Raw genomic sequence first — 18,580 nt, forward strand, 5'->3', positions numbered from 1 at the left:
CTAATTGTCATTTTTGTGGCCCATATTGGTAGACGAGAGCAAGCCCACCATTGGGTGGAATGGAAAATCAATTACCCAATTTTTTTGACTTTCTTTCTTTTCCCTTTAAAGTTTCTAGAGCTTCTCCTATGTATGTTCAGAATTGTTCCCACTTGTGGAAAAGGAATAAAATGGCATACAAGACTGTAATATTTAGAAGATGCCTCGGATTTTTACTTTAGATATGACTAAGTAATAATTATTTTATGTATAAATTATGGGAATAAACTTTTGGTACCATCCAACAACATATTTCCTCTCCTTTTTTTTTTCTTTTTTTTAAAGATATTTTAAAATATTTTTTTATAGCGTTTTCAACTTATGGCGTTTGTTTCTGATGGTTATTATTAATTTTTTATTTATTAAATTTCAATCTATAGTGTTCGCTTTCTAATGAATGTGCTCTTTATCATCAAACTAAGACAACGTCAAGCACTTTGCCAGCTAACTAAAACCCGCCCAACAGCACATTTCTAGAAAAAGATCAACACAAAGAACCCAAAATAAGCTGTGTACCTCTAAAATTAAAATACACTCAACGCACAAAATTATCAAATATTTTTGTTCTCCGCGTGAAATATAATCTTTGGGGGTATGTAATTTTGGGGCAAGCACAATGCAAATGCCAGTTCATGTCCACCAAGAGAGACTAGGAATCTTGATTTTTGTGATCGAACTCATATTAGATAATAGTTACTTTTGATGCAGATCTACAGGATTTGGTCGGATACTTTGGCCTATCTGGGGAAGAAAGTTGTGGGGGAAAGTGGGAAGTGAGGGAGGAAATTAGGAATGGTCACTTAAGTCTAAAAGGACAAGTGAAAAGTGATACTTTTTTCAATGAGATTAATTCATAATAGGAGTATGACAGTAAATCTATCTTGACTTCTTGAGACAGGTGCACCATTGAAAACAAACAATCGTGCTAATGCTTTTGTCAGGCATGGTGTAGCTAGATTGAGGATTTTGTAAACTTTTTTAAGGTGGATACTGGACGGGTGAATGTAGATGTGAAGTTCGAACCACAAACATAAAATACTACAAAAATTACCATTATTATTGAATTGTCACTTCCAAGATTTCATAAACTTATAGACCACTTGAATAAGACATTTAAATTTTTAAGAGGACCAATTGACCATCGAGAGAGCACCCTTACTTTATTTTTCTTGTGCGTGTTAATGTGAAATGGAGACCATCATCCATTTCAACAAATTCAATTATTAGTAAGTCAAAAGTTGTGGTCAATTTCAATGCAAATTAAATTTGCTTAAAGTTTGGGGTGGTGGGGTGGGAAGGAAACTGATAGGAATATGCAACAATATTATAGAGGTTTGAACTACCGGGTTGGATCCCTAACATGATATATATTCATATTATATGTGATATATAATAGTAGTTAAAACATCAAGATGAAAATTTTAAATTGAAACTGAAATTCTAGACATAATTAATGCTGATATATATATATATATATATTAAACAAAACGCTTGGATTTGACTAGGAAGAAACATTTCCTCAAATTTCTCATTGGCCAATTCCAACGCAAATTAAAGTTTGGGATAGGAAACTGATGGGGAAATGCATATGCAACATTATTGAGGTAGCTGAAACATTAAACTAGATCCATCACATGATATGTTCATATCAAAATGAAATTTTAATTTAAATCTGACCGACAAAATAGGCATAATAATTCATAGTGATATACTATAAAACAAGTTTGGAATTTGCGGTGCTGTAGTCGACTAGTTTCTATGAAAAATAAACACCTAATTGTTTTTGTGCAAAAACTCGTCGCCTGAGAGATTCGAACTCTCGCGGGGAAACCCCATGTACTTAGCAGGCACACGCCTTAACCACTCGGCCAAAGCGACTACACAGTTGTCACTTAGTGAAATCTTAATTTCTTAACCATATACGATGGCCTATTTTCCCGGCTTCTCAATCATTTAATAAAAGCCCAAGGGAGCTGTTAACTCAGTCTAATAAATGGGTGTGTCTATTGGGCTAAGGCAACCGACTGCCACACATCATTTCATAGTCCAACTTGTCTGGGCCTATGAAAGAGAAACCATAAAGCCCAACCTTAACTACTCAGTCTCTTTCTCTAACACCCAAAGCCCTAAAAAATGAAATGAAACAGACAGACAAATCTAAAAAATTGTACTCATTCGGAATGAGTCATTCCCTCCCCCATTGTGTGTGTCTTTGTTTCTCAAAAAAGTAAAAAAAAAATTGAACCAATTGAAATGGCCAAAATATCGTATTAGGGTTTTTCCTTACTTCGAAGAGAAGATAGAGCAAAAAGAGATTTTACATATCTCATTCCACCATGTCTAGGTAAGAAGATAAAGAAAAGAGAGGTTTTATACGTCCAATCCCACCACGCCTAGGTGGTAGAGTGTGTATAAATAATTTAATTTTGTATACATATCATATTTAAAATTTATTTATTTTTATAAAAACTCTTTTATTATCTTCAAAACACTTGTCTTATTCTATCTTAGCACTCTCACGGCACTCCTCTATTTTCTCTCTCATCTTTATCATTTAATTTTATATCCTGTGTAAGTTTTTTCCACCTTGAAGAGGGGATAAGAGTCGGGAATACACATGAGCTAGTTTTACTCTACCGACTTTACTCTACACTTATTAGTTGCCATCCCTAGTACCATTAAACATCATGTCAATCTTTTTTATGTTCTTTGTCTACAAAGTCTATAGACCATAGAAGAGTCATGACTACTTAGTGGAAATTAAAATGATACACTGTTTCCCTATCCTTTTAGAGCCACATTTGGTTGATGATTCATTTTCCCAATTTAAATCAGACTTGCAAAGGACTATTGGCCTCCAACTTTTTTCTGGGACGATTCCCCCACACGAATGCAGGAATTTAATTCCTATAAGATTGCAAACGTGAGAATATTAAAATGTTCTTCTTTTGTTTTAGAAAAAACATGAATTAATTAATTTGGCGTTCAAAGTACTTTATATTGCATAAGATTAGATTGGATTATCAACAACAGTAAAGCACAGCAACGAGGGCTGTTGTCTTTTTTTTTTGGAGAAGTGGAAAGGAGTGGCTCATGGTTGTTAATGAAAAGACTCGTATTCAAAGGATTATAACTAATTTATGACCACTAACTTTTATATATACATATGTACGTATTGTAAAATCTGTATAACTACCCAACCTCTACCATGGAACAAACTATGGAAGCTAAAAGTTCATGATAGAGTTAAAATGTTCCTATTGAGGCTAAGATCAGACATGATGCCTACAAAGGAGAAGCTGGGATAGAGAATTGGGGGCGACGTCTAACAAATCTTGCAGTTTATGTAATGCTTGTGTAGAGGACTATTCTCATTTGTTCTTATATGGTCATGTGGCAAAAGAGCTATATGGATTGGAGGTCCCTTTGGAATTAGAAGTGACAATCTAGATATAAACAACCATGTAGATGTCATTAAACTGGTAGTGGATCTTCTTGCTTAGTTTTACCCATCCAAGGAGTGAGTTCTAATTAGCTCAATTAGTAAAGTCTCTGATGGTTATATAAGAGATCTAGAGTTCAATTCTCGCCTACACCAAAAACTGATTGATATTTTGGTCTGATGATAAAAAGTTATTACCAAGAGCAGACGTCATAGGTTGAAACTTTCTTAAAAAAAGTGTTACCAATCCAAGGAGGAGGCCAATCAATGCTCCTTACTCATGGCCATTTGGAATCTTAGAAACGCTTGCTTTTCAAAGGGAAAAGGTTGTAGATTGCTCTGTCCGTCAAATGTAGTCAGGCTCAATGTTGATGCTATTGTCACAAATACTTTCACTACTTTGGCTATAGTAGCTCGAAAAGTTTTTGGTGAGGTACTTGGACAAAATAGAATGTCTTGTGTAACCCTCTATAGGCCAAAGCTGCAGCTTTTCTTTGGACACTACAGATTGCACACTCTGAGGAACTTAAGAATATTATTGTGGAAAAAGATTCTAGGCAATGTGTTGTTGATGCTTTAAATTCAGGTTATCCTCTACTGAGTGGTCTATTTACATCATTTTGTTAGTGGTTGAGCTCAGCAAAGGTTTTGTTGAGTGTATTTTTAGTTGGGTTAGGAAAGATGCTAATTGTGTTGCACGTTCCCTTACTAAATTTGCTGCTACTCATAGGTTTTTTGGATATTGTAACAAATACTCCCTTCCTCTTGTTGTTGTCAAGCAATTGGGAAAAGATGCTGCTTCTCTTGTTGTTTAATGAAGATTGGGTATTATCAAAAAACGAATATAAGCATTATAAACTCTAGTTGAGTGTTTTCTTTTTCTTTTTTTTTTCTTTTTTTTTTAAAATTTTTTAATACTTTATAAATTTATATGCATACCAGCCAAGCTTCAATTAAAAAAAAAAAATATATATATATATACATATATTTTCAAGAAGGCATTCAATATTCCACGTAGTTAACTAATTTCCACTTCCTAGTTTTAACCTAGAGATCATTTCTTTAGACAAATTGGATCATATTATTTGGTTGTACAATTTTAAAGCATTGAATGATATGCAAGAAAAATACACATTTTAGGGGAGGAAAAGATATTACCATGTTACGACATATTGATATCCAATGAGATGGACGTAAAGGGCACGATGCATATAGCAATCGCATAATTGTGGTACGTGCCAGATTCCCAATCCTACAAGATTAGACGGAACTTATTATGACCCAAAAAATTAGGATAGCAATCACATCATGGCAGTCAGTTCTATCGCTTTCACAATGTATGCAGGAAAAGATAATGTAATTTCTATAACTAATGGATGACAGAAAAGCTGATCAGAAAGACAAGCCAATGATACTAACTAATCCAATAGTGGTTGCAAGAACCTAACCGATGCATGCATAACAAGATAGAAAAAATATAACATGAAAGTCAATCATCAGAAGAACACTAAAGAAGATAAGATGAAAGGTACATATCCTAGTCTCAAGCCATGCATGCCTACATACACTGACCACATGAGAAGATATAGATTCTGGAAGCCTGACTAAATAACTTAGATCATAAGGTTCGACTTCATGCATGACTACATACACTGACCACGTGAGAAGATATAGATTCTAGAAGCCCGACTAAATAACTTAGATCGTTAGGTTTGACTTTCCTTCTAGAAAGATAACACTATTTTTCTAAACATATGAACAACTGTTATTAGTATTATTATTATGGAATTTGGCCTTGTAATATGGAACTTGGGCTTGTAATTTCATTTTATGGCGGTACTTGTATTATCTTCACTGGCGGAGGGAGGGGGGGCAGAGGGGGGCCATGGTCCCCCCTGGGTTTTGAAAAAATCCCTCCTCCTCCTTGTATTTTCTTTGAAAAATAAAAAATTTTATATTAGTTTTTGCGCATTGATCCCCCCTAAGGAAAATGTCTGGCTTTGCCACTGATTACCTTTTGTTGTTATTTCTAAATTACTAGTTATCATTATATTTTAATTGTTGCTGGCTTTGTTTGGAATCTAGTCATCCACGAGTTATATAATGTGTGTACAATCAAATTTGCAATATGCTAACAATTCAATTCATGTCAGGTAATTTGGGTTAACCTGACACTAACACAACCATATTTATTAAATGGGTCAGGGTTGAAGGACCCCAACATGATTAATAAACAAGTTGTGTTCATGTAGACCAATATACTTGTATACTTCCGAGTCATGATGACATAAACATGAGTTGTGAACACAAATTTCCACCCTCACCTAAAAAGAGGAAAACATTTTATGGGAAAATATTTTAGGCCAAAACAAACAAGACCTAGGGAAACGCAAATAGAAGTGTTATCTTGACATACTCAGAATCAGTTTCTTCATCCAGCATATGGAACAAATTATCTTCTATTTGCTCATCAATGATGGAAACCTGCAAAAAATAGCATCAGTAAAAAGATCTGACTCATTGGAACAAGGCTTAGTAGATTGGATAACAGAGATTAGGGACATACTGGATCCTTTTCTATGAGATGTCGCAGAGTAGAGACAGCAAGATGCCTTAAAGTTGGCTGTTCAAATTTTTTTTTTTTTTTCCAAAAGAGAAAGGACAAATTACAACAGTGAAAAGAATCAAACCACATAGCATTCAAGAACTTATCTCATCGAGGAACAAAACCTGTCTTGAGGATAGTGTCGGGAGAAGAGTTTGAACATGCAAGTGCACTGACACAGCTTGTGGTGCAAAAAGGACAAGTTGTTGTGTAAAGCGTACACTCCTGCAAGAACAATAGTCAACAGATTAAAAACTGCTAACAATTATAAAATTAGGGAAATAATGATAAGAATGGGTTTCAACTGAAGTCACCCCCAAGGATTGAAACCAATAGTAGAAAAAAAACAAATTAAGGAAGAAAACAAAATGAATCACATACTCAAGCATTGTTGCTGTTTCTTGGCAGGTTATCTCTGCAACAACAGACTGGACACAAAATTTATAACCGGTACATAATCCACAATCATAAACCAACAAGTATCAACATAATAATGATGATGGCGATGATGACAAAACTAACCAAAATGATAAGAAGATAAGTTCAGCTTATAAGAACTTAGAACATTGCTCAGTATGTCTACATAAAGAATATTTCAAAAGCATCCCCAACAAGATGTCGTAAGGTAATTGAAAACTCAGAAGAAAAATACCTTGCAGCGTGAAAAGAAAATGCTTCCTGGAGCAAGTTCAGGACCAAGAACAGCAACAATAGCATTTATGAGGCGGCCTACTCCTTGCTGAAGCTCAACCCATCCATTCTCCTCAGACAAAAGAATGTCCATGGCAAGGCCAAGTGTGGCCTATGAATGAAGAGAAATGGATCAGAATATCAACAAACAATTAACAGTTCAAATAACAGATGTACAAAATCAATATGACAGCTGTAACACCAAAGGACACTAACCAAAAATTCAAAATTGTATTTTAGCACCCAAATAGAGAAAGCCTTAATAGAGCATTTTCTTTTGTATCACATAATTATCAGAATCTCATTCACCAGTATCAACAACAAGAATGCCGCAAGAAATATCATTTTGAATCCAACTCTTATAAAGTTGTATCATATGTTACAATGATATATATCAGATATATCATTAAAAATGAAAGGAAAAAAAAAGGTATATATCAGATATACATTATACAAAGAATATTCTTTTCCAAAAGAATGTTATCAATTGCTAATTGCTCATATACAAGTCCAGCTAAGATTAATTGATTCTTAAGGTTAAACGTAAAAATAAAATACAAAAACAACAAAGAAATAAATGATGAATGATCTAAAAATCAAGATTGTAAGATCAAATAAACCAATCTTGAGACTCATAAGTAGAAGCTAAAGCTGTTGTCTTTATTCCAAATTCACCACATCCGACACAAAGGCAGAGCCCTCTGATTCTTCTAAAATCAGTCAACTACTACTGACAGTGACATTTATTAGAACATTAAGAGGTCTCACATCAAGTCAAAGACAATGAGAATAATGGGATTTTTCTTCTTTTAAGAAATTTTCATGGGGAAGCTAGTGGCTTTGTTGGGTCAAAGACAGTCCTCGCTTCCAATGAAATATTTGGGGCTTCCCTTGGGTGCTAAATTCAAGATAAGGACAATTTGGAACCCTATTCTTGAGCATAGATTAGTGGGTTGAAAGTTATTATATTTATCAGAGGGGGGGGGGGGGGGGGGGGAGGTAACCTTAATTAAAAGTACTCTCTCGAGTTTGCCAACTTATTTTCTTTCACTCTTCCCTATTCTGGTGGAGACAGCTAACTGCATTGAGAAGCTTCAGAGGGATTTCTTAAGGAGCGGGATTGGTGAGGCCTCTAAATTCCATCTGGTTAAGTGTGCTCAAGTTTGTAAACTGTTGAAGTTTGGAGGATTGGGTGCTCGGAATTTGTGAAGATTCAATCAAGCTTTGTTGGGAAAATGGTTGTGGAGAAATGGGAATGAGTAAACCACCTTTGGAGGAGGGTCATATAGGTGAAATATGGGAATGATTGGGCTGGCTGGTGTACAAAAGGGGTGTTGGAACCTTATGGTGTTAGCCTTTGAAAATTCATAAGACAAGGCTGGCCAATTTTCTCCCAATTCATCCAATTCGATGTAGGTGCTGGAAATAGAGTAAAAATTTGGCATGATTTGAGGTTTGGTGTTTGTACTCTTAAAGAGGCCTACCCAGAACTTTATAGCATTAGTCGTAATAAGGAGTCTTCTATAGTGGAAGTGAAGCAATTTCCAAACCAGATGTTGCATTGCGATTTTCAATTTTCTAGAGCAATCCAAGAAGGGAGTTGAAACCTTTGACTACCTTTATGGACCTAATATATTCTATGCCACTTAAGGGTGAGGGACATGACAAACTTTGTTGGAAACCAGCCAAGAGTAAAGGTTTAAGGTGCTTGAGTACTATTTTTCCCTTTCCTTGACTCCTAGTATTCTTTTTCCTTGGAAACCTGTGTGGAGTTCAAAGATTCCTCCTAGGTTAGCTTCTTTCCATGGACAGCAGCCTTAGGAAAGATTTTGACCATTGATAATTTATAAAGTAACAGTGTTGCTGTTGTGGATTGGTGCTATGTGTGCAAAAGGAGTAGGGAGTTGGTGGATCATCTTCTTCTTCATTGTCCCATAGCTTTTGAGTTATGGACAATAGTGTGGAATTTGTGTAGTCTTTTATGGGTTATGCCACAAGGTGTCACTAGTTTATTCTCAACTTGGCAAGGTCTTTTTGGTAAACATCAAAATATAGTTTTCTTGCAGGCTATGCCGCACTATGTCATGTGGTGTTGGTGAGAACAAAATGCAAAATGCTTTGAGGGAAGTGAATGATAAATACTTGACATTAAATCTCTCCTTCTTCACACTATTGGATTAGAGTATTGCTTTTAACTCTCTTCCCTATTCTAATTTACTAGATATGTTTGATTATTGTAATTCGAGAGATTGATGTTCTGCTACTCAAGTACACCTCTGGTGTACATAGGTATCCTCTTTTTTGATTAAAATCTTTCATCATTTATAAAATAAATAATAAATAAATAAAGAACGTTTCATTTTGTTTATTTTATTTTTATAACTTCATTACATTTAAGAATCTTGAGGCTTTCAGTTGAAAGACAAGAATAAAATAAATTAGAGAATATTCATGCTCATTTTGAACAGACACTTCATTTGGGGTGTCATACTCGTTTTGTACTTGTATCGAACACTTGACACGGCTAGGACACTTCTGTGTCCGAGTTGTGTCCTTTTCAAAAAATTACCAAAAAAAAAAAAAAAAAAAGACATTAAACAAAGAGAATATTCATGCTCTAAATAATAATAGTGCATTTAAAAATTAATAAATATCTTTAATCTTGGTTTGTATTCTAATTTCTAAACATCTTTTAATAGCCATGGATTTGCTTTATTTTTCATTACTACTCTTAATTTAATAGTCATGGATTTGTTTTATCTCTATATATTAAGATGATTCAAAAAGTTAGTTATGACTTTAAAAAATGTCAAAAATGCCCCTAATCTAATTATATAGTCGTTATTCCTAAAAAATAAAAAATAGGATTAAAATAATAATTCAACAAAATTCAAAAACAAAAAGCTACCAGATAAATCTCAATTTAACTTCCCACTAGATAGATTCAAGCTTTTCCTAAAAATTAGTGCACACTTTCTATTTAGATATGTCTCACACATGTTTGATACATTTTTTCAAGAAAATTAGCAAACACTAAACCTAGCAATTTACTCCTTTTCAAAATCCTAAGTTTTAGCATTTTAAAAATTAATTTCCATGTAACCTCACTAACAATAGACAAATTCAAATTGAAACACTCTTTCTAAAGCAATTATCTTCGTTTCTAAATAAAGCATTTATTTGTGCAACCACTAATCACATTTCAACTCATGTCATAACTACTTAGTGTCATAATCCAAAAATTGGGATGAATGACAAATTATGACTCTAAACCCAAAATAAATAAATAAATAAATAAAAGGAGCCTCATCGCATGCGTGGAACGCATGTGATGAGGCTAGTTATTCATTATTACTCTTAATTTGATATATATTCAACTTTATATTTAATAAATGCTTAATATATGAAAAATAAATTCTTAATAATATATAGAAAATATAAATAAAAATTTATTTAATAAGTATTTAATACTGTTCATAACCCTGTCTGTGCTTCTTAACTAACAGCATACGTGCACAAGATAAGCCTAACTAGGGTATATATAAGAGATAGGGTTAGAGCATCCACAGCAAATGTGTCAAATACCAAATATTTGGCACATTTGGCACACCAAACACAAAGACAAAGCTTTATCAGATGTGTTAAATGTGTCAAACGTTTGCAACATGCTACAAGACCGTTGCATTTTGGACACGGTACGGACTCAAATGGCATTTGTATTTTATTATTTTTTTATTCATCTTTCTCTCTCATCCCACTCTGAGCCACTCCTCCACTTCTCCGGATCTTGCTCTCTCTCCTCCCTCTTTGTCTAATCGCCCTCTCTCTAGTGAAGGATGGGTTTCGATGTGGGTATATTCTGGCGTGGGCTTTGGCATGGGTCAGGTGACGATGTAGGTCATGGGTATGGTGTCATGGTGGGTCGCGGCAAGGTGGGTCATGGCGAGGTGGGTCACAAACTCACGACATAGGTGAGTGGGTTTTGATAGGTGGGTTCATATGGGGTTTGGGGTGGTTTCCTTCACCGGATTTCTCTCAGTCGGCCTGCAGTGGTGGGTTTTGCTTTTGGGTTTGTTTGATTTGGTTGTGTTTTTTGCCATGCTAATCTCTTTGGTTGTGTTTGATGTGGGTTTTGTTTTTGGGTTTGTTTGATTTGCCATGCCGATCTCCCTGGTTGTTTTTTTTTTTTTTTTTTTAAGATGGCGTTGGTGGATGTGGGTTTGTGCCAGTGGTGGCTGGTTGGTGTTGTTGCGGCAATGGTGGATGTGCTCGTTGTTGATGATGTTGTTAATGGTGATGACAGGGAGGATAATATATATTTTTAATATGTAATAAATATTATTTTAATGTATAGAATTGAAGGATAAAACATCTTATAAATGGGATATTGTAAAATTTTTTTTTTATAGGTAATCAGAAAAATATTTTTAATGAGAAAAAACAAGAAAAGTACAAGTTGTTCATGATGATGAACAAGAAGAAAAAAAGAACAAACAGCACAGCAAAACAAGAAATCAGGAAACTAAGCTAAGGAAAAACATAAACTCAGAGAGTGAAGAACAATCAGTAAAACCCCAACAACGAGACCACTCCAAAAGACAACGTTGGCATAAAACTTTTAACTCATCCAACGTCTTCTCATTATCCTCAAAGGAACGACGATTTCATTCCAACCACACAATCCACATTAAGCCTAGAACCAAATTCCAAATATCCGAATTATGTTTCCCAAGCCACTGATGCCGACAAGATAACAAACCCGCCACTGATTCTGGCATAACCCAATGAATACCAAAGGCCTGAAGCATAAAAGTCCAAAGGGAATGAGTAACGGCAATGAAGAAGATGATGGTCTACCAACTCCCCATCACAACAACACATACAACACCAAGTAGCCAACGAGCAACCCCTAAGCATTAGATTGTCTAAAGTGAGGATCCAACCATGTGCAAATATCCATAAAAAGAATGTCACTCGCCTAGGAATCTTTGGTTTCCAAACACCCTTTCAAGGAAACAAAGAATTTGATACATCCTGATTCGCATGGTAATAAGACCGGGTGTCAAAATTACCATTACCATTTAACCGCCAACAAAGAGTATCACTCCTATTACCCCAAGGAATATGAGTTTGGATAAGCTGGAGTAGGGAATAAGATGCAGCTAGCTCCCAATCTTCAAACGCTCTATAAAACCTTAAATCTCATACTTTAACAGTACCCCTTCTGGCATCCACAAACCTCAGAGATACAAGCATCCTTGACCACTGAGCACACATAGAGATTAGGATAGAGATCTTTTAGAGTATTATCACCAATCCACCTATCGAAGCTGTCTTAAAATAAGTCCCCAACGGTATCCCCAAATATTTCATAGGCAAACTGCCCACTCTACATTGAAGAATATTAGCCAGTGCGTCTAGATTATTCACCTCCCCAACAGGGACAATCTCACTTTTCCCAACATTGACCTTCAAACCCGTAAAGCCTAAAAACAAGACAACACCAACCTTATGGACAGTAGCTATTCCCTAGAGGCATTACAAAATAAGATAGTGTCATCAGCAAATAGTAGATGGGAGATACGCACACCAACAAAGTTCAAAGAGCCCACTTGAAAACCCCGAATAAGATTACACTCCTCTGACTTCTTCAAAAGTCTACTCAAAACCTCCATTATCAAAAGAAACAGACGCGGGGATAATGGATCCCCTTGTCTCAATCCACGAGAACTACCAAAAAAACCTTCAGGGGAACCATTTATTAGGACAGAAGTAACATAAGCCTTAATCCACCCCTTCCATTTCACCCCAAAACCCATCCGGCCCAACAAATAAAACAAGGCCTCCAGTTCACATGGTCATATGCTTTTTCAATGTCAAGCTTGCAAACCACACTTAGATATTGTAAAATGATGTGGTAAAATAATAAAATAGACTTTTGGTGTATCAAAATGGCATTTTTTATAGAACATCTACTACGGATGCCCTTAGCCCTACATGGGCTTACAAATTACAATATATTGGGCCTATTACATTAACATAAACCCAATATCTTTAACACTCCCCTCAAGCTGGTGCATATAGTCATATAAGTCCAGCTTGTAACATATACACTCTGAGGGAACCAGATCTGCCAAGAAATGCCGAAATACACTAAGAACTACAACTAAGGAGTACCAGATCTGCTGAGGCAAGCCAAAATACACCGAACCCCCCCCCCCCCCCCCAAAAAAAAAAAAAATAGCAACCACCGAGATATGACACCCACCGCCAAGAACAACCAAGAGAACAAAGGAGATTGAGGAAAGCCACCGAGATCAAGAAAGGCTAATGCTATTCTCTAACAGGCGACCTCCATTATTGAAAAACTACCAAGAGCATCAACACAATAACAACTAAGATTTGACAAACAACCAAAGCGATTTGCCAAACAACCAACAAGATTTGACAACAACCGAGATAGGAGGATGGTCTGAAGCCACCACAGGTCTGCCACTGAGAATAAAAACCACCAACAAAAACGAATACCAAGAAAGGAACTGGCAAACACAATCTGAGATCTGAAGGTTGTATAAGCAACGAACCACCAAGAACCGAGAACAACAACAATAACAATGAGAAAATTGTTGGGTTAGAGACTATGGAACTTTTTTTAGGCTCTAATATCAAGTTGAAAGACGATAATAAAATAATTTAGAGAAGCAAAAGCAAGAAAGAGAAAAAACACTAGAGTTACATGGTTCGGCCCAATAGCCTACGTCCATGAGATAAAGCCCTAGCAACTTCCATCTTTACTATTCTCAAATTATTGATTACAATGAACTCAAGTAAGGTATATATAAGTGCTAGAGTTAGCCCCACATGGGCTTACAATATATTCGGCCTCTTGGGCCATTACATTAACATAAACCCAACAAAAACATATTTTCATGAAAATAAAAAGTTAATCATATAAATATAACAATAAAGTGCACAAAACACATTCACATAGACACACACACCCATTACTCCACTCCATATGAATTCCCTGTCAAATATGCTTTTTATACTACTATAATTGTGGTTGGGATTGCGAGCAAGCAAGACAGAAAAGAGAGAAATAGAAGGCAGTAATATTAACAGGGTTTGGCCTGATGGTGCATGTTTGCAATGGAAAGCCCTTGAGCGGAAGTAAAATTTATGTTGCTATGGGGATGATGGTTGGGATCTCGGTGATCATAGTCACGGGCATTTATGTTGGAAATTTGCTACCTGAGTTGGGTTTCGTCTCTGAAGGGTCTATTGCTATGGTCACATCAATAAATGCATCTTCATTAGCTGCATCTACAGCTGACAAAATGTGGGGAAGGTTTAGCATTTTGTGGCTATATCTTTACTATATAGAACAATGTTTAACAATGACCCAAAGTAGGATATATATAGTAGTAGTTAACCTTAGGCTAACCCTAGACTACCCTAGGGTGGTAGTACTTACAATACAAGTAGAATTAGGAATACTTTACTTAATCAAAAAGTACATGGGTGTATGATAAGTTTGGGCCTCTCTTGATTCATAATATCTCAAGTGACCAAAGATGGAGTGGATGATAGATACAAGGCCCAATCACGCTTGTTTATGGACATCAACCCAGTGACTTTGTGGATGGATAAAGCTGCTACTATTTGGGTCTAATTGATATCTATTAGATCTTTATTTAATCACTTGAATGTAACTGGTTAGGAGTTATTTCTTTTCCTTTTCTTTTTTTTTTTTTCTTTTTTTGATAAGTAAGTTATTTCCTTTCCTTACTTGGTTAGAAATTGTTTCTTTCCCTTTTTGATGTAACTTAGAAACCCTATTTAAAGGCCCCAAAGTTCAGAATTGTTCACTTGAGTTGATTAATAAAATTAATATTGAAAATTTCTCCAATGGCTTGGTGTTGGTTCTAGGCAACCCTATATGCTGATTCTTAGGTTTTATTTTCTTCCCCTGCTTGGTGATGACTCCAAGCAGGTATAGGTGTTGATTCCTAGGCTTATCTTCTTTTTTGTTCTGTTTGTTTCACCTCAAATATCTTCTTCTTTTTTTTCTTTTCTTTTTTTGGTAAGTAATAAAGATTCATTGATATCAAAAGGAGAGAGACACCCAAGTACACAGGGAGTATACAGGGGTAAACAAATCAAAAACGAACATTACAAAAATCAAGTAAATCCAAAATAGAAGAAAAATGATGGTTTCTCCACACAGAGAACCAATCAAGTAAGGTTCTGAAAAAAAGAAGCTTGAGATCAGGCATGGAACGCTTCTTGTCTTCAAAACACCTACTATTTCTTTCCTTCCAAATACACCACATCAAACAATGAGGAACAACCATCCATATATCTCCATTACGATGGCAACCAAAACGACCTTGCCAGCAAGCAAAAAGCCCAACAACAGACATTGGCATAACCCAACAAACTCCAAATAAACCAAAAACCATATCCCACCCCAAATATCTTTCAGAATTCTGCAATGCTTCAAATGATATTAAGATACGAAAGATATAAAAGGTAGAATTTGCTTGAATCTGATAAATATCAAGTTTTAAAGTAGCACAACAGAAAACAATAAGACAGTAAAACAGGTCAAAATACACATGACATTTAAATAAAAGCCATTGTCCGAAGGCATTACAGTTAAGAATTGGATTACCTGGACATGAGATACAAAGGACAAACCAGCAGCTTCAATGGTCAAAAGAAGTCCATGCAAAGACCAGATCTGCAAACCAGCTAAAGAACTTTTAGCCAGCAAAGAGATTGAGCTCACGGTTGCAGGCACCAAAGTTGACAAAGCCATTCCTCCTGCACTGCAGTCAAGATATATAAGATGGAAAACAGGGGGGAAAAAATCTAAAAGACATTAATGATTAGAATATAGAATCTCCCATCAGTGAGCATCATCACACAAATCACCAAAATAAATAAATAAATAATAAAAAAAAAAAGAACAAAGAAGTGAATAAATATTTATAAAAAAATAAAAATTTTAAATTTTTTTTTAAAAAAAAGCTCAAGTTGACATAGTATTTCATAAATTCTGGAGAACTAGCAAGATGCCCAACCAATAGAGGACTAGACTCACCCATTACTTCTGAATATGTATTGTTTTCGGGATATATGTCTTTAATTATTGTATCATGTGCCATAACATGAAACATCAATTATAACTAAGAATTATCCAACAGATATTCAAATACATAAAGACATAATCAGAAATGGAAAATTAGAAATCCAATACTTAATCCTTCTACTAATAGAGTTTAGGGTTTAGATGACAGATATTCATATACATCATTACAGAGCATTCAGATGTGCAAACAAAGCATGCTTGATATCATGATTGTCACAAGTTCTAGTATTTCATTATTACTGATTATATTTATCTAAAATGAAAAGGTAAGTCTTTCATACTGCCAAATTTTTCTTCCAAAAAAAGAATAAACCATCTGAGCCAGATCCATTTTGTGTATTGTACTGAAAGGCCATAACTTCCATAAAACCATTGCTGAGAAGTAGAAGGGTATTGCAGTATACAATAAGCCTTCAAGGTTGGTTGCTTGCCCTTCAATACCAACATTCAATTTAGTTTTTTTTTTTTTTTTTTTTTTTTTTTTTGAAAAATACTTAAGTCAATTGCCTCCAAATGACAAGTTTCTGTACAGGCTACCTCTTGGTTATGGTCAAGTAATCATAGAAAAAGAGTTGATCAACCCAAGAGTTATGCATTCCATCAAATACAACTTGTGCCAATTTTTTGTTGTTTTTTTTGGTGGATTTCAACTTATTAATATTATCATTTGAAGATCCCATGTTGATTATTAACAGTCATAAGACATGTTGCAGTACCTCATACCATTTGCCATAGTTCCTGGAGTATGGACAGACATAAAGGGAAGTGTGAAGTTTTTCGTGTCTCAGAAATAAATGCACTAGTAAAATGCAAAGTAGGGCACATTTCAATTACACCAAAATCAACAAGAAGGCCAACAAGTGAATCTGGAAGTTATTTATATATATATGAATCAAGTTATCATAGTCAATCCCTCTAAAACCAGGTTGATATTTTGCCAGGGCATTTTGTTTTTATTCTTGCAAGCTCCTAGAGATTGAGGATGTCTAACTCCAGATCTCTTCCAAATCAATCATTGTTATAAGACATACCACAAAGATATACAGAGGTTTTAAGGGGCATTAAAAAATAAAAAAGAAGAAAAAGGTGAAAACATTATGAAACAAAAGCTAAATATTCACCTGCGATGGATGCAGCCAAGTGCCATAGCAATTGATCCGGAATAGTTTGGGTCTATTGCTCCACTTAGGTCACCAAGCAACAATCTAGTCTGTTCATTGCCATATAATGGGGAGAGAGAGAGAGATAAATATAAAATTTGAACACTTCAGCAGAGGGGGGGGGGGAGCCTGCATTTTTAAAACAACTAACAAAATTTCAAAAGTAACAAAATGATATTGTTGCTTGGACATCAGACTCTGGAACTAACCATTCTTGCTGTAAAAATATCATTTCCAAGGCGAGCTAAAAGACCAAGACCTTCAGACGATGCTCTACGTTGTGACCCACAAATGTCTCCCTCTGCCAGAATACTCTGCCAAAATAATATGGAATTTATAAAATAAAAAAAGCATAAGAACAATACAATGGTCTCAACAATGCCAAATACAACAATAACAATTATCACTATCATCATCTTGATCACTAACATAGTTAATACCTGAAAAATAGACTGTGCTGAACTTAATATTTCTGGTCCTAGCGGTTGGGGACGTAATGAAAGCAAAGCCTGAGCAAGAGCAAGAGATCTTGATTATAAGACAAGGCCCACAAAAGATTCTTTGAGTAGATCAAAGTAGGATAAAGAGTACCTTGAATCCAGTTAGCAACCCCACACATATATTGGTGACACTGGCTGCATGCCATGATTGTTTCTTTCCAGCTTTCAAACACTGCTCTATTATTCCAAGAAGCGCGAGCATCCCACTACTATCCTGGGAAATGTAAATCCAGGTTACATCAACAACATTTAGATACAGAAGAAAATATGCAAAGACCAAACCATTACTACATTCCACTACCTGAGCAGCAAATATTACTCCAAAACACAGAAGCATCTGGTTCACCAATGTCTTGCTTATTGTCTCCGGCTTCATGGTTAAAATAAATCCTCAGATTATGAAGTTAAGTTAGACAAGGAAAACATAGCAATGCAATTTAAGAACACACATATCAACAACACTAGAAGAAAACTTTGACACCAAAGACATCTTGGCCTACTGGCGCTTCAGCTCCCTTCCAAAGGGGTGAGATTGGGTTCAGTACACTAATTCCCTTTTGGGGATGAATTTGGCTCTCTCTAGTAAAACAGAAGCTTTGACAAGTATGGAGGTGAATAACAGAAAATATAACTGGATAAAATTCATCAGAAAAGAACATTTAATTTTACATCAATACCTAGTTGGGAGACTGATTTTTTCCTTTTTTTTTGGATAAGTAATGAAAATATTATTAAACTATCAAAAAAAGTGTCACCCAAGTATAAAAGAAGTATACACTAGGGACAAGAACAATCAAACACACAAATTACAAGCATCCATTCACCTTGTCCAGATATTGCCTATTCTGTAGTGTGGTTAGCCAATTCATGCATTCACCTTGAGTATCTCATATGGATGCTGTTTACTGTATTCTTCAATACTTGAAATAAACTCCTGGTCATACAAATGCAGATTTTTTTTTTTTTTGGGCGGGGGGGGGGGGGGGGGGG

General features: G+C 35.3%; 1 protein-coding gene and 1 non-coding gene across 2 annotated transcripts; both read right to left on the bottom strand.

Moving 5' to 3' along the window:
- Positions 1–1,835: 1,835 nt before the first annotated feature.
- On the bottom strand, positions 1,836–1,917 carry TRNAS-GCU (transfer RNA serine (anticodon GCU)). Its single transcript has one exon. It is a non-coding gene; the product is annotated as a tRNA-Ser (tRNA).
- Positions 1,918–4,543: 2,626 nt separating this feature from the next.
- LOC136063623 (protein SWEETIE-like) lies at positions 4,544–18,239 on the bottom strand. The gene is made up of 12 exons (XM_065764266.1): positions 17,892–18,239; positions 17,682–17,804; positions 17,531–17,599; positions 17,300–17,404; positions 17,052–17,140; positions 15,451–15,607; positions 6,739–6,888; positions 6,468–6,514; positions 6,212–6,311; positions 6,048–6,104; positions 5,898–5,965; positions 4,544–4,733 (listed from the first exon to the last, which is right to left on the bottom strand). Exons 1-12 carry the CDS (start codon positions 17,964–17,966, stop codon positions 4,544–4,546), a joined length of 1,230 nt encoding a protein of 409 aa, XP_065620338.1. The 5' UTR covers positions 17,967–18,239.
- Positions 18,240–18,580: the final 341 nt, after the last annotated feature.

This window comes from Quercus suber, unplaced genomic scaffold (assembly GCF_002906115.3).
Source record: "Quercus suber isolate HL8 unplaced genomic scaffold, Cork oak 2.0 scaffold_548, whole genome shotgun sequence".
Classification (NCBI taxonomy): domain Eukaryota; kingdom Viridiplantae; phylum Streptophyta; class Magnoliopsida; order Fagales; family Fagaceae; genus Quercus; species Quercus suber.

Bases quoted from the DNA above. Each gene is read 5' to 3' on its own strand.
- LOC136063623 (XM_065764266.1), bottom strand. From the start codon at position 17,966: ATGAAGCCGGAGACAATAAGCAAGACATTGGTGAACCAGATGCTTCTG. The intron at 17,141-17,299 runs GTTAGTTCCAGA...GGCAATGAACAG, and splicing joins ATATTTTTACAGCAAGAATG to ACTAGATTGTTGCTTGGTGA. The intron at 5,966-6,047 runs GTATGTCCCTAA...TATTTTTTGCAG, and splicing joins ATCTCATAGAAAAGGATCCA to GTTTCCATCATTGATGAGCA.